Raw genomic sequence first — 16,916 nt, 5'->3', positions numbered from 1 at the left:
ATTATCGAAATCACAATATGGTCAAGGGCAATATCCAAATCCCAACGGGCAGTTTTTTTTTTTAACTTTATTATGCAAAGTTGCAATGGTGCACCCAAGTAGTAACATGTGAGAGGATTATGGGATGTCTGTACTGTCCATTTGACAGTAAATGTAGCTAGAGGCGGCTGTAATGTTATATTTTATTGTATTTTGGGATTCTGGGCGATCTGGGATCTATTTCCATGTTTTTGTTTAGACATCCAGAAATACTTTTAATAAATTCTGAAATAGATTCCAAATGGTGTTTATGGAAAATTTGTTATTTCAGGTAATCAATATGTTTTTGCTATAGTTAAAGATAACAAAATGATCTGTCAGCAGAGACTGAATCTGGCAGTCTACCAGCTCGACTCAAGAGACTCTCATATGTTCAGAACTCTTTGACTGCCTGCTGCCTGTTTGGAATTTGTCTCCATGGCAACGGACCAGGCCGTCTGGCTTCAGCCATAGCCCCTCTGATGAAGTGGCGCGTTGTGATTGTGCTCACTGGAGACTAAAGACCTGAAAATATGCAGCGCATTTGCAAAGATTCTCAATGGATCTCAATCCTTGCCCGCTGTAATTTAACTTAAACACCCCCTCTCACCCTGGAGGAGTTTGTGCAAGGAGCAGAGGATCAACAGTGAAAGAGGAGAGTGCTAACACTGATGACACTGAGACACTGATGACGGAAACATGTCATAGGAAGTTATATTGTATCCATGGAGCACATATTACTCAAGAGGGGCCGTAGAAACAGTAGCAGTAGCTAAGTCAAGACTTAAAAAGGGGCAGTAAATTGGTAACACAAAAAAAAAAAGAAAAGGGAATGAATATAGAAAATAAAATGGTGGATTTACTCATGAAGCTCTGTGTCTCACCTTAGCACACAACTTGGCAGACTGGCCTCGCTGGCTGGTGTGTGAAGCCTCTCTTCCATGCTCAGCGCCTGAGGACCGCGTCCTCCTGCGGCTGCTATCTGTCCAGCTCCTGGCTGCTGCTGATGCCGCCGCTGCTGATGCTGCTGGTGCTGATGCTGCTGCTGCCGCTGCTGCTGCTGCTGCTGCTGCCGCCGCCGCCGCCGCCGCTCCTCCTCTTCATCTTCCGCCTCCTCATTGCCTGGCTTCTCCTTTCCTCGCCCTTCACTCTCGTTGTCGCTCTCTTCACCCAAGATGTCGTCCACCTGTGTGTTTTTTTTTTTTTTTTTTTTTAAAGAGCTTTTGTGAGGCATGGTTTTGGTTTTTGTCAGGATCAGATCACAGGACCTACGTATCTTGCAAAGCATATTCCATAAGTAAAAACCCATCAGTTCACACTCTCTATTTTCAGACTTGTTTTCAGTTTACATATTAACATTTTGCAGCATGCACACATACGTACGATAACTGACAAAAATATCCTTGCATTTTGCATATGCATATATTCCCTACTTCCACTGACTACCTATTATTTCATTATTTTGTATGAGACGTCCACCAAACCGCAACCAAAACACATTCAATTAATTTTTGCAAATTACATGACAACTTTAATTCATAGGTAATCACTAAATAGAAATAATTAAATGTTTTATTAGAGGTATAACTCAAACTGCGCAAAATATCATCAACAGGAACCAGAGGCAGTAGCCAGTTCCCTTGATGCAATTATGCATCTAATTACAACAAGAAAGTACTTTACTCTCAATAAATAATTGCGCTACATATAGTACTGTAAGCTTGGAAGGTGATTAAATTTGGGGCCTGACTGATAGAAGAGAATTAAACTGTGATAATGTTGCATTAAAGAGCAAATCATATATCATCAATGGCCTGACAAATAACATGAAATTGATTAGTAAGGAATCTTTGAAGGAACAGTTGAACATTATGGGAAATATGCTTATTCAAGACTGATACCACTTTTATAACGGAAAGTATGAAGCTACAGCCAGCAGACAATTAGCTTAGCTCAGCATAGAGACTGGAAACAGGAGGAAACAATCTGCCTCGCTTTGTCCGAAGGTAACAAGGGATACAATGCAGGAAAAGCGCACAAACCATAGGCTCAGAAAAACAGGTTCTTGTTAGGAGTAACAAAGGTTGTATTTATTGAAGGGTTTCTGTATCGATTAAACACAATGAGCAGGGGTTAATTTGTTTTGTCACCCACAGTAGATGGAGTAATATTTGAGGAAGGGTAATAAACTCATCAAACTAGATGTCTGCCATGAGGAAACCATCAGAACAACAAGAGAGAATCTGTCCAGCGGGATATCCTGCTAGCCGAACTGTCAGCTCCAACAACTCATCATTCGTACTGCCCCGAGGTTACTGACCATTTAGAACAGGTTAGCCAATTGACGACCATGTGAGGAGAATATTGCCACAGCAAATATGCAGCCTCTCGATTATTGACTCATTAGTAACATGGAGCTGGGGGAAAACTGGGATTAATGCAGAGGGACGTTCTCTTGGGGCTAGAGCCAGGATCATTACTGGCATCAAGCCAGGCTCATTAAAGACCAGTTGGTGGATTTCTGGACAGCCACAGAGAGCATTGGTAAAGGTAGAAGGTAAGAGCGCCTGAGGTAAGGCTGATCTGTAGTAGAAGAAGAAAAAAAACAAAAAAACAAAAAAACAGGAAAAGCTCTGAGAATGTTAGGTCAATGTCGGTCGCCCTCCATTTCCATTTGCTGAATCAGTTTTGAATGAGAATGACCCTGCGAGGCACCGACAAATTACAGTGTGAGATACAAATAAGACAGTAACCAGGGTTTTGTTTGTTCTCTATCTGCCTGCAACACGCAATTTGACAGTTCATCTCAACACAAATTAATTTTTTTTCTGCTAAAATGTTTCTCTTCTCACGGCATTTTCCCCGTCACTTTCTCCCAGGAGCAATAACAGTGAAAATTTACTGGGCCTTGTCTTGTTGTGGCAGCTGCTAAGGATTTAATAGGATCTCTGTTTGTCTGTCTGAACAGTGGAGCTTGTAGGACAATGGGACATGGACAAAGGGCAGAGGGGTATAGGCTGGTCTTAACACAGCAGAAACACAGTAGAGGTCTGAATAAAAAGTATATACTGAAATCCATATAACCATATCTAACAGATATCCCAACAAAATCCATGTGCTTTAATCTTAAATCTATTATGCTCATTTCCAGCTCCACATTTTTCTTCTGGGAGTCTTCTTCAGTAGCTTTGCATGATTCACAGATAAAAAAAAAAAATCCTTATTTACCTCATCCTGCCTGTTATGCAACTCCACAGTTGAGCCTCCGACTGAAACAGGCAATATTTGCTCTGGGCTTTTTAAGACCCCGCCCCATAAAAGCCCACTTTGTTCTGATTGGACGGACTTCCAGAGGTCTGCCAAGGGGCAGCACACTGAGCATGGATTCATCATCTTACCTGTGTGGAGGTTCTAAAACTACTTGTACTGTAAAACTGTAAAACTATTAAGTAACAGAACATAATTGACTCAAAATGGTAACTTCTCAGATCCATCAGATGTGTCCGTGCCCACATCCAATACAGAATATTGGAGTTGATAGCGCAAACATCTGCTAGCAGCTTGCTAGTTAGCATGCGAACTTCAGTAGAAGAAAAGACGTGCTAGAGACAAGAGTTAACACTGGCGTTGCTTTCCACCGCTGGAGATGTGTAAGTAAAGGAATTAGTGATGTAGCAGTTAGGGTTACAAATAGGTCATCTAAAGCTGTAATGAAATTAAAAATCACCATAATAAATTATGTGTTCATTTAAAAAAAAATATATAGAAAATTCAAGTTTGAAAAATGTGTTACTTTCTGCTGCGCCAATGTTGACGACAATGACAACAATGTTGGTGTTGTTGCGTAGCTCTCGTTTGATTGGTGCAATATCTTTGTGGGCAGAAAGTAAAAATGGGTCATGATATCACTTCAACTCCACTACATCATCAACACTACATGGACCTGTCGTACAAGATAAAACACGTACGTCAGTGTTCGTATACCATATGGCTATTGGCAATGCCTGCTCTCAGATGTCTATCAACCACTACCATTGGAAACGCCACCGCAGACGCCTGACGCTCAGAAAGTGTTTGAACTAACAACACCAAAAATAAACTAGAAAATGGAAAAATCTGCCCAGTAACAGCAGTATCATTATATTTTATACTTATTTACACAAAAAGTGAATTTCATGTTCTACAAATCACAAGTTTAAATAGTTAAGAACACCACCTCTGTGTGAACATATCTTCTCCAACATGTTTTACCCGGCAATAGTGGAAAAAGTTTATTTCTGAGCGAAAAATACAAAAACATTCCCATGTTCAGTGTATGCATCAAAGCAGTTCTTCTCTACTATCGACAAATACCAATGAGGCAGGCCACAGTAAAGTATACGGCCTAGCTGAGACGTGTCTGCTTCTGATCACTGCACTTTAAAAACCATTCCACAGTTCACTGTTTCAGGAAGGGTCTCGCAGCCTGAGCAGAAATGGAAGCATTAACAATCCCCACAAACAGTGTTGCAAACATCCCACTGCATCCTTCTCCTGGCTGTAATCAAAGGCCGAGCAAAGAGCACACCATGAAACTTTTCAAAGCACAGCAAGGCACCATCTCAAAGCTAGTTTAGAGTCGGGCTATTGGTCTCATCACTGCACGCCGCAAGTAGAGTACACAATTTATTTTTGACTAAAGGCTTCAGTTTCTCCGCTACTGTGTGAACATTTGTGGTCGACTGTAATGATTCATCTGTTTGGAGAAAGATGTACAAGATTTAGAGGATGGAAGCGCAAACTAGCAAACATGAAATAGAGGAAGTTTTGTGTGTTCTAAAAATGATGTTTACTGTCATTTGACATGCCTATTGTGCACAAAAGACAGAATACAATGGGAGACATCAAAACATATCAAAGGTATTTAGATTTCACTTCTGAAGTCTGGACGTAGATATTTCAGTTTCAGACTTAAATTCAGCCCGAGGTGTAACTCACACTGAAAGATTCATGTCCAGCAAAAGACGCCGACAGTCATTCATTTTAAATGAAATGCAGCAATTAGGAATAGTTGTTACTGTGGGAGCAGTGAACTGCTGTTGCCCAGAGCAATGAGCTTCAGCTGAGCTGAGGCCAACTTAGAGAAAATTAGTGGCTAAACGAGGCTTTGGTTAAGTTCCTGCTCTAAAACACCACTCAGGACTGAATCAGTTGAAATTTTATCCTGAATTATTGTCTTACATGTGTCAAAAATGAAATGGTATTTTAAAAAAGGTTTTTCTATTCATCACTGTCCAACAGTACAACTTCAAAATATTAGCCGGAATAATAACCAAGCGATAATGACACTGGGACTACATGTATACAAGCATTTAAGAGTTCAGAGACTCATATTACTGTAAATACAAGTACATGCAAGTGGCTAATGAATCACTGTCAATCAAAGGAGCTATTTCTAAGTTTTGCAACTGCTACATAGCCAAAATTAGCATTAACAGCTGTTTACTTACCAGACTAGAATAATAAAACACCATCTTGTATTTCAGTAACATAGTGTCTCTGTCACATTTGTCTTTGAAGAGAAAAATGTGACATGTAAATTCATGCAGGTAAAAAACTGATAAAAAAAAACCAACAAAAAAAACATAACAATGAACTGCATACAGGCAACACAGCATATGTTGAGGTAAACCAAGAAAGAAATTCACTCTCAGGCAGAGGATAAAGTAAGAGTTTGAAGAGCAGAGGTTCACTTCAGGTCTGACTTTAGAGGAAAAATATCCATGTCTCAGTACATTAACATATATCAGAAGAGAAAACTCAGCAGCAGAATATTTGAGGCAGGAGCCCGCAGTGAGTGCACGACACATTTCAATGCAGCAAGTCAATCACTGCTCATTGTCCTGGCCAATTTCTTATTGTTATTCTTATGGTTATTGTACAAGGAGCTCATGTCTTCACCAGACTGAGGACCCCACTGGGACAATTTAACGTACCAAATTCCCACTGAAAGAAAGATCATACAAGATTTATTCCCTGCCAAAATTACTAACTGCATCCGTGACAAGTTGTCAGGGCGGACAGGTGATTGCTGCGTGGAGAAGGACTGTTGACAGGTCATTTAATGTGGGCACAGAGGAAGATAGGGGTTTTGCATTTGTGAGAAAAAGCTAAAAAACCTGAGGCCCAGGGGAAAGGAAGTTAATGCAAATATATAAGAAGAGAGGCATGAAAGCCTGGTGCTTACTATTAAATGAAGCCACAAACGATTTGTTAGGGAAGAAGCAAAATGTGACACCGGTCAATCAGAAGCACAGACCTCACTAAGTGACTAAGTGAATTATTTTACCTCCATCAAATCTGCACTGGCACAGCACATCATATCATATATCATATGGTTTTTACAGCTAAAACTTCTGTCATAAAGAAACTAAAGCACCTGCAGCAGCTAAAACTTCTCTGCAGCAGATCGTAAAACTATCATGTTAAACCTACTGCAGCCAGTTACGTCAACTCACTACCTGCGAGCTAAAGTTAGACAGTGTAATTAAGAGTCCAAGGAACAAAATTGCTGGTACCGTATTGGACTACTTCTGACCAAAATTGGAAAAAGTGGGGGCTGCACAGTTAATCGAAATATAATCGAAATTGCAATATGGCCAAATGCAATATCCAAATGGTAGGAGCTGCTAAAAAAAAAAGAGAGAAAAAAAACAATTTTTTTGATAAAGGTAAAATGTGTCACAACATTGTCGTTGTCACAACATTCAGACGTCCCAACCTACAAATCATATTCTCCAGATGTAAACAAAGATGATTGTTTGGTACAAGACCCAAAAAAACATCATCATCACTTTTATATTTTTTCAGTGAAAACAAAATGCAAAAACAACCAACAGAAATCGCATATCACATCATCTGCCAAAGTAATTGATTTTTTTTTTTGCACATCTTTGCTCCACTGCTCACAGTTCATGGATTCTGCCCCAATATTCTCAAGCTGCTTGGACCCCGATTGTTGCCGTTTGCGGCTGTAATTAAAATGTTCATTCTTTCCAATTTACGTTCTCACTCTGTGCTCCCGTCTGTTATTTGTAATGCACTAATGTTCAGATTAGCCCTCTCACTGATTAATTATTTCATGTGTCATCATCAGGCTCCTGTGGTGTAATATTGTGTGCTATACAAAGTACGTTTGTAATATTCCTTCCAGCCAACTAAATCAGACTCATGGGGATTGTGACAATTAAGTCTCATTAGTATAGGCTAACGCATGTGTCAGGTGTAAATGATTGAAATACTTGAACATGTTTTATGGCTGTTGTAATGTGTAAATGGTGAATTCTATGGTTTAATGTGTAAGCTAGTCAAACCACATAACATTTCTGATTCTGATGAAGTTACAGTTGATTTAAACAAATAGATCAACAAAATTCTTAATGTTTTCAGATTATTGAAATAATGCTGAGTTTGTGCTGAATGTAGCACTTTGGGATTACTATTTTTGTTAAAGGTGAAATGTATAAAAATATCAAGACATGTCCAGCTACCTCCACAGAGTCTTACAGGCCTTAGACTCCAGGGAGTTAGCTCAGGGTTCACATCAAAAGACCAATACCATCCTGTGATTCCCGTTCTGATGGGAACAATCGCAAGAAGAATTCACATCCTTACCCCACCTCTACTTTACTCCTACAACAAGGGCTCAAATGTAGAGAATACAACAATCTTTTGAGAACAAGAATTCTTAAGAGGCTCTGCAAACAGGAAGATATTGGCTTCTTTTCACCATCATCTCAGAAAATCGTGCTACACTGCAGCTGAGGTTAGTCGAGGGTGGTTACATAAGGCTGAGCTGAAAACATCACTTCGGAACAGAACATAAAATACTTCAGAGAATTCATTCAGAGACTTCAGCTTTCAGAGAGTTTTTATATCAATGATGCACTTTTCTGAATCTGTACGGTTTTGGAAAAAATAAAAGCAGAATGGACGCTAATTGTTTGAGCAAGAACCAAAAGTGGACATCTTGTCACAGTCAGATGACTTGAGGTGTTACTGTCAGGCTGCCAGGGACTGTGTGGGGAATGGAAACCGGAGCAGAGGGAGTAGTCATATCGCTCCAGGTTGAGGGACAGAGGATGGAGTCTGGTTTGGATGACAGAGCGGCTTGTCACGGAGCAGTAATGTGCTGGTTGTGTCGGTATAATGGCTGACTGCACCTGACCCTGTAGCACTGCTCTGATATTTTGTAACCCACTGCTCTGCAAAGTGTTGAACTCTGTGTAAATGTGTGAATATGTTCAGCACCATGGACAGCACCACACACTCTTAGGGAGACTGACAGCTTCACTTTTACTTTTACTTTATGGGAAGATGAAACAATGCTGCACAGTTATTTTATAAAGCATAAGCTAATTGTAGAAGTGTAAGGTTGCCAAAAATTCACTGTTTCCAGCTTCTCATTTTTGTTAAATATGATGTTAAACCAATTATCTTTTAGAATTTGTGACGGGCATTACTTATATTTTCTGGCATTTTATGATTAATTGAGAAAATAATCAACTAATTGACCAAGTATTGACAGTAACACTTAATCCAGTGGTTCCCAAACTTTATCTATCAGACCTTTGGGGGCTGGAAAAGGTTTGAGGCACCTAAACCTCCCAAACTGTAAATTAACTGTAACATAGAGGAAACTAGAAAAAGGAGAGCTATTGGATGTTATTCAAAGAACATTAACAACAACATCAACAGCTTGTTTCTTTTCACATATGTTCCTCAGTTTCCACTCTGCAATTAAGCAATCAAAGTTAACTCTGCCAAAACAGCAACTGAGTTTTGACAAGAACGGCTTCTTCATGTTTTGGATTTGACTGATGTGTTTGCTTGTTTTTGTTTTTTCTTCCTTGTCAAAAAAAATCTGTCCATCTTTTACTTGTACATGTTGTCCTGCCTTCTCAATAAATCCTGCCAACATGAATTTCAATAGTTTTTGTAAGTTGTTTGTTTCTTATTGGTTCCAAACGAAGTGGATTTATAGACGTTCCCACAGGTGGAGCTCATTCCAGCAATAACTGCAATGCAACTGTAGCATTTAATAATGTTATAATGTTAGGCTATTAGTTATACCGGGTCAGTAGCTCTGCTCATCCTGTCTGGGACCCATGGATTCATCTATGTGTTATTATTATTATTATTATTATTATGGTAAGGTTAGGTATACTTTATTGTCCCACAGGGGCTCCAAGCCATTGCATCACATAACACAACAACATCACGATGCACGTGTGCCCAAGTACATAAATCATGTAAACAAACCTATACAAAATAAGCCCTGATAATAACCCAGATACTGTATGTCAGGTAAGGTAACCTTATTTGTTATCATTAATTCATAATGAATTATTATTGTCATTATTTACAGGACTGTGGTAGGCACTAAAAGGATGCTTTCAAAAATAATGAAAGTTTTTATTTATCAATTAACTGTGAAGTGACAGCTGCCATAAATTTGCTCTTTCTGTAGTCAGTATCATTTAACAGTGTCCCGGTTTCTGATGAGCTGCGTGCAGGTGAGCTCATAAAAGGGCTTATACGGGTTTATCAAACAAGGATACAAGGATGGATGTTTCCAAGTGCAAAGATACAACTGGGATTTGAATGATCCAATGACAACTGAGACCCTCGTCTGCATATAAGAGCACTCCATGTGACGCCAAAGTTGAACTTCTCTCAAAACCCAGCACTGGAGCTGCTCCAAGCGTACTGAAAGAAAATGTAATGTTTGACACTTCCTTATTGGGCACAGTACAGTCCAAATGACACGACGTGACCACATCATAACTCTAGTGCTTATCTGCTATCCTCTGCCAAACAAATGCAATTATTGCCCTAGCGTTACTCCATACCATTGACCTGCTGGTACAGCTCGGTAAGCTGAGCAGGAGCCTCGCGCTGGAGTTAAAGTAAACTTGGGACTTTATTGCAAAGAGAAAAATTAAATGAAGCTTTTAAATCAACAGAAACCTCATCATCAGCTGAGACAAATCCTCTGAACCATGTGTCACTTCATATCCGTGGAAGCTCTGCTGGGACGGTTGCGATTCTTCACACTAAAGCTGTAATTACTCGTCTGTAAGTCTGTTGCAGCGGAGCAAAAAAAAAAAAAGGCGTTCATATACTGCACATTGGATTTATCTAGTCTTTGGTACACATTAGCTACAGCACGGTACAAAACAGGGTCCAATGGCTCACATCTGGATGGACAAAACACATTACTATGCCTGTTTGTGAAGACGCACGATTTTTATCAATGAATTACAATGGTATGCAATTCTATAGCTATCATAATAATATGAGAAAAAAAAAAATCCTAACAAGCCTCTTTATTCTGCAGACTCATACTGAAGCTGCTCCTCCTCCTCAGTAACTCCCGAGGATTACATCCCACCAAGGCTGTGAGATCGATACCTGCAGGCGGAGGGAGCGCTGGGATCACTGTGACTGATCTCCTGTGAACCCAGACTTAATAAGCCACGTCTCTGAGGGCCCCCAATGGCGTCACACGTGTCACACCAACAATGCCCTGTGTCTGAATCTTCACCTGACTCTGTCTAATAATCATTCAATAGTCATTGACTGTTGGAGCCTGAACTCATCAGCATTTCATTTAACTCTGACTTGGTGTGCCGGAACAGTTGAAAGGTGCTGATAAATGCACTGTCCTACAGAGATGAAGGCAGTTAAAATGCTAATTCCTCAGGAATTCAAATCCAGCTAATTTTACATTCACTTTCAGCTACATACATAAATTGACTTGAGTTTTATCTCCTAAAAAAATGCATGTTTAAATACCTTATGTTAAAAGTGAAGTGGTGCATGAAGTGGATACTGGATTTTTGTGTAGATGACAAAAATTAACAATGAAAATCTCAGGTGTTTACATATTTAAAGACCCTGATGTAGATTATTTTAAATATGGAGTACTGACTTGATGCTGTACAGTCAAGGGGATTCAAACTCAAGTTATGGAGAGGAAGAAGAAGAAGAAAATGATCCCTTTCATCAGAGAAGGTTTCTCTGGGTGTGAAGACTGGCTGCTTTTGTTAATGAACAGAAATGCGAGGAAACTGTTAGATGTGAGAAAAAAAAAAACATTATTACTTTTCAATAATGGGAGACAGTTCATTGACGGAGCTATGAAAACACAATAAACCAAGATGGAGAAAGCAGAAAACCCTGTCTGAACTCCTTCAGCCTCAATTATACTCCCTCCCACATGGACACCTGCAGACACCACAGATGTATAGTTGTTCTTATTATAGTACTTTCTAGATCACTTAGAGAACCCTTGTAGCGTAATAACCGCCAGTAAAGTAAATTGGACGGTACACAGACATCAGAGCCTCGCGTACACCCTCTGATGACTACATTTACATCGCTCAGACCCTAGCGGACACTCATGTATGTGTGGACTACACATGATTAAGCCACTTTCCCATAATTCTGATTGTGACGTAAACTGAACGATAAAGCTCTCTAAATTTCATGGAACACGATGAAGGACAATAATTCATTAGGCTCTCAATGCAGCAATCGAATGCTAGATACTAATGATAATAACTTAAATAATAACTAATAATAACTTAAAGTTCAATGTTTTAAAAAAGTTTTTAAAATACTCTGCTATGATTAACATTTTGTTTAACATCGTTTTCCCACATAAAAATGGAGAACTGGGGCTGGAAGCTCATCTACACTTTCTTCCCTCATGGAGAAATTCTGGTGAAAGAGAAGTGACTATCAGAAACATCAGAGAGACTCAGCCTCAAGTCTGTTGTTGATAAAATGGGTGACTAGCAGATGTATCAGAACGGTTAGCAGTAGTTAGTTAGTAGTTAGCATCTTCTATTTATCTTGTTTGTTAGCTTGTGACTGCCAGTGGCTGACATAGTATCAATCCAGCTCCATCACACACAACCAATAAGGAAAGGTCACCCTGTTGGTACACTGCTGTGATCCTTTGCTGGGCAACTATGCACATGTTGCTGCAGGTAAAACTGACAAACACCACCATGTAACCACTGGTGACATTTAAATGTGATGCTGTCTATGTGATGCTGTCTACCTGACTCAGATGCGTACCTTGCTCCAGCCAATTAAGACTGGTTCTTTCCCTTTGCCCTGAAGATCTAGAGCGTTTAAGAATGTCACAGACTGCCCTTTAGCGAAGGCAGTCCGAGGAGGATGACATTTGAAATAGTCTGTTTACAAAGGACCCTTTACTTTTCTACAGTGCAGAGGATGTTGGGGAACAATGTAGTTTTAATTGCAAGTAGCAGAAGAAGTAAATAAAGAAACTTCCAAATTATCGGAGCCTGACAGAAAGTCCTGAGCTTCGGTGTTTACTGTCAAAAATCACACATTTATGAGCCATGTTCTGTTTCACACAGACTTTGCTCTATAACTGCAAACCCTATGTGGCACAGACTGGAGGAGTTTCACCTTGTTTTTTTCTTGGTATACTGTGATGCAATATGTGCAGCAATATAATGTTGTTCTTAAGTGATGAAGTAAAATGAAATTGATACAGTCGAGTGGGTTTTGTGTACTTCACTCCCCCCTCCTGGTCATTTTGAAACAGTGGCATTAGCGTTTAGAATCTTTCTGTGTTAATAGCCGAGTGTTATTTTATCACCTTTAAAATGTGTGCCTGAAAAATCAGCCTGACATTTTCATTTTTAAATCAAACTATTTTTGAAATGAGCTTTGTCTGAACCAATAGAGGGGCCAGTGTGTTACAATACAACAAAAACAACCAGATGGGGCAAAAAAACATCATCAAATCGTCCCTGTTCAACGGTGAACTTCATTCAGCTTTATGTTCAAGCCACTTAAATGTCACATTTACACAAAAAAGTGCCGCTGGTGTTCCGGGAACAACACACAGTGTAAGCAATGAACCCCTCATTAACCAATGCGATCTTCCACTTTGATAGTGCTACATAAGCAAGAGGCTGGCCTTTAATTGAATGAAAATTAATGTTAAGGCCACGCTGCAATGATATTGTTTTACTGCACAATGGTACTGGTTCATAAAAATATAAAAGCACAGGTCTTTGGCACTAAATAGAGAAGGCCTTTGTGGTTCCAAGGTGAGATACATGAGAATGCATGTACTGCTGACAAAGGACAGATCTCGTCTGTTAACAGAAGATGAGTAATTGCCACATTAGTAACATCAATTCTGTTCTTGCTCACGAACGTTTCATAAGAGGCCAGCCTTTACACAGCTCAGAGACCTCCATAATTTCAACATTAAACAACACATATGCGGGGAAAGATCCATTTCTCTTTGTGAAAGACACGTTGTTCCCTTCTCTGATGAAACCTAACGCATTCAATTTAACCACGTTGTCAGCAATGACTCAAAGCCATCCATTATCAAATTGTATTGCTGACGTTCATTCAAATTATCATGAAAAGTATGATCTTCAAACAGCACATCCTCTCCTTTTCAGATACCCCACATTATCCAAGAAAGGGGACAGAGAAAACCTTTTTGAGTCTGAACCACCTTAGTGACTCAATCATACAAAAGGCCTGACCCAACCACTGACATAATGTACCATTTCCAGATTAATAATAGAAACTGTTTCCAGTTTGCTTCCTGCTGCAGTCGCCATGATGTCTAATAGGCACAAACACAGACATGATCTTTGAAAATATGTCCTATTTTCTGCCATAGCCGCAGTGTATGAAGAATAAAATTGAGCGGTAACAGGAACAATTACCTTTAGGAGGACTGTGTCTCTTCCATCGAGAAAGGGAGGATCGTTAGGTTCCAACACAATGTACTCTGCCGTGTCATTTATCAGGGGGAAATGCAATAGTTCTGTTTTTTTTTGTAGTTTTTGTTAAACTAAGTGATTGACTATTCACTTATTCCCTAATTGGATCTCTAAGCAGGCCAATGTGATGTGTATGGGGCTAAAATAAGAGTGGTGCTCAACATTTAAAAAGTTTAGAGGGTCGGTCTTGTTTTTTTTAAGCCTTTCCAAAAACAAACACAACTGTAAGAAATGGATTTAACAGTGTGTTTATCTGCTCTAATGTAAGCTATAAATGTTAGCATGTTTGGCTAGCTAGCTTTGTGGTAATCTAGCACTACTTGCAAGGCCAAGGAACATTTCACACTACGTTATTTTGTGGCAATAGGTTATGTTAAACAAAAGCCCTGTTCAGAATAGCACAGTATTTTACAGGAGAAAAAATAAGGATAATAAAGTCTATTTCCAGAAAGGCATAGCACAGCAGACTGAGCTGTCGCCTGCAGCTACAGAGTAACTTAACTACAGAATTCAATTGAGTTAATGACCGGGCAGACTCTTTTGCATCCCAGTAACAGGAGTCAGTTTGTCACTTAAAGCATGGCCAATCACACTGACACCCAGATCATTCCATTAAATTTAACTTAAAATCCCATTTCCTTGCAGGACATACAGTATAACCTATGTTAGCTGTATTAGAGGTTTAAAGAGACGATACCACCGCTATTCGTTACTGAGTGTAGTACCGCCCCCGAGTATATTAATTGGTCATGTGCTTGCAGTTCAAAAACAAAAAAAGAATAGTACATACTAATAATAATAAATATAGTTAGAAAAACCAAACATGCTTTTTCTTACTATATTTTTTGTTTTTATAAGCACAAACAGTCACTCAGGGTTCTTGACTGCTGCATCGACTCATTTTAAAGGACAGGCCTAAACTTTTTCCTTCATATTAAATATTTCTCACCCAAATGTATTGTGTGCATCCTTAATATAAATGCATCCCACCCCAGAAAACACCTGCAAAGGCTGTAATGTGGCTCTCTTTTTTTTTTTTTTTTAAAACATCAATAAACAACACATCCTGGAAACGAGGCTGTTAAGCACTGTGGGAGTCAACCACAAAAGTAACGTAGTGGGCTGTAAAACCAAAAAACAATGAGCTCCAAAACGCTCTATAGCGCTGGAGAGTTTGTTGATAATTCTTTGTGGGTTTGACACTATGAGTGAACCCTTTCACACTACACACTGTAATATCATGCAGTGGTAATATAAAGATTTTGATTACTGCAGCTTTAAGATGGCTATAATGTAAAGCAAATCATTCAAAATCACATACTGTTAATATTTATAGGTCATTTAAAGGGAAAAATCAAGTAGTTGAGTGATAACCATTGCAGATCTACAATGAGATATTTCCACTAAATGAAAAAGGGACCAAATAATTACCGCAAGGCAACATGTGACCTCAATTCAAACATGGCTTGTCACATTTCATGTCCCATGTGAACAAGCCACAAAGCTTTTTCTTTAGAATAATCACCTGCTGAGAGGCTCTTGGCAGATCTCAAGGATCCGCTTTGCACATTTTCCCCCCGCTGAAGCCGAATCCAGCCTCCATTAAAGAGTATTATCCAAGCAGGAGGTGCAGTGCTCTCAGACATTAGTAATCACTTCACCTGCCTTGCATGAATGGCAAAAAAATGTATAAAATGCAGAAAGTAGGCTGACATGATAGCATATGTAAGGATTTGAATATCAGAATAGATGACAGGTTGGAAATGTAAAGAGGATGCATAATTAAAGGATGTGTTGCTCTGATGTTTTCAAGGCTATAGATGCAAAATATTTCAGTCAGCCATTGCAATTTGCCAAAAGCTATCTACTACAGCTGCATAATAAAATGTATTCAAATGCATTTTGAATTTTGCAAGCTCAAAACTTCACATCTCAATCATACATGACAATGCAGTGAGATCTGAACTATCAAACCAAGCACTACTAACTTTTCCATAAGTTTTACCAACAAATGACAAGAGCAGTTGACATGGAAAAATGCACACAGGCACAGGGAGGCAGCCAACCTGAAACTACAACACGAGGCTACAACAACCAAACCTGAAAATCCCTAAACCATTCAAATATCCATAATGGTGACATTGACAGTAAATGTTTCTGTATAGAAAATGACAGCTACCTTTGGTCAAAACATGATCAGGTGATTCTGCATCCTATTGATTTCATATTGATTATGGTGTTCCTCCAGGAAGAATTCTGGGTCCTGTTCTTTTTTCTTTTTACATATCACGTTACGCAGATGATACTCAACTTTATATGTTTGTTTCACCAGAGAACGGTTTACGATCTTTTAGACAAACATTTTATTTGCCATTTTAATGAGGTCACAAAAACATTGTTTTTTAATGTTGGGAATATTGCCAAAATTAAACAATTTTAACTCCAAGCAATGCTAGAATGATGATATATGCTTTTATTACAATTCGCTGAGATTACAGAAACTCTCTCTTTACTGGCTACATAGAACGTCTTCAAGAAAATTGCAGTTAATTCTGAAGGCTGTAGCGAGGATTTTGGTTAACACAAAAAAGGGATTGTATTGTATTGTATTAGCGCCCTGCTCATGACCCTGCATCGGATTTTTAAAGTCCTGTTACCTGTTAATAAAGCTGCCTTTCATTTTATGTTCCAATAAGAACTCTCAGACCTTTTACTGCTTTTATTTAAGAGGTTCGAACAACAATTCTGGTGAGGCTGTATTCTGTCTTTATGCCATTAAACTGTTGAATACCCTCTCCTTGATCTTAGAACAGCAAACTCACTTGATATTTTTTTAAAAGTTATATTAAAGACCTTTCTTTTTAATCAGGCTTTTAATTTGGGTTTATCTAACTTTAATAGCTCTTAAATTCTAATCTTGGCATTTATATTAATTGTTGGTGATTTTATTGGCATTTTTTTTTTGTTTTATCAGATGTTTTATTCATTGTTATTGTTTATTTTCATTTTTGTTTTGGCCTAACATTGGTTTATAATATTTATTATTACCATGCAACTGTTAACCTG

General features: G+C 38.9%; 2 protein-coding genes across 2 annotated transcripts in view; both read right to left on the bottom strand.

Moving 5' to 3' along the window:
• The window catches only part of LOC111233196 (RNA polymerase II subunit A C-terminal domain phosphatase-like), a 35,529-nt gene extending 34,469 nt beyond the window's left edge, over nt 1-1,060 (bottom strand). Inside the window, exon 1 of the mRNA XM_022760955.1 lies at nt 903-1,060. Coding sequence (XP_022616676.1) covers nt 903-961 — 59 coding nt within the window. The 5' untranslated portion in view covers nt 962-1,060. The remainder of the gene's footprint in view (nt 1-902) is intronic.
• A 3-nt stretch (nt 1,061-1,063) lies between these two features.
• The window catches only part of ctdp1 (CTD phosphatase subunit 1), a gene marked incomplete at its 3' end in the record, with an annotated part of 33,714 nt that continues 17,861 nt past the window's right edge, over nt 1,064-16,916 (bottom strand). Inside the window, exon 12 of the mRNA XM_022760954.1 lies at nt 1,064-1,204. Within this exon, the coding sequence (XP_022616675.1) occupies nt 1,064-1,204 (141 nt within the window). The remainder of the gene's footprint in view (nt 1,205-16,916) is intronic.

This window comes from Seriola dumerili, unplaced genomic scaffold (genome assembly GCF_002260705.1).
Source record: "Seriola dumerili isolate Sdu_G_001 unplaced genomic scaffold, Sdu_1.0 BDQW01000378.1, whole genome shotgun sequence".
In the NCBI taxonomy this organism is placed as follows: domain Eukaryota; kingdom Metazoa; phylum Chordata; class Actinopteri; order Carangiformes; family Carangidae; genus Seriola; species Seriola dumerili.
The sequence above is the reverse complement of the archived record's forward strand: the minus strand, read 5'-3'. Positions and strand labels throughout refer to the sequence as shown.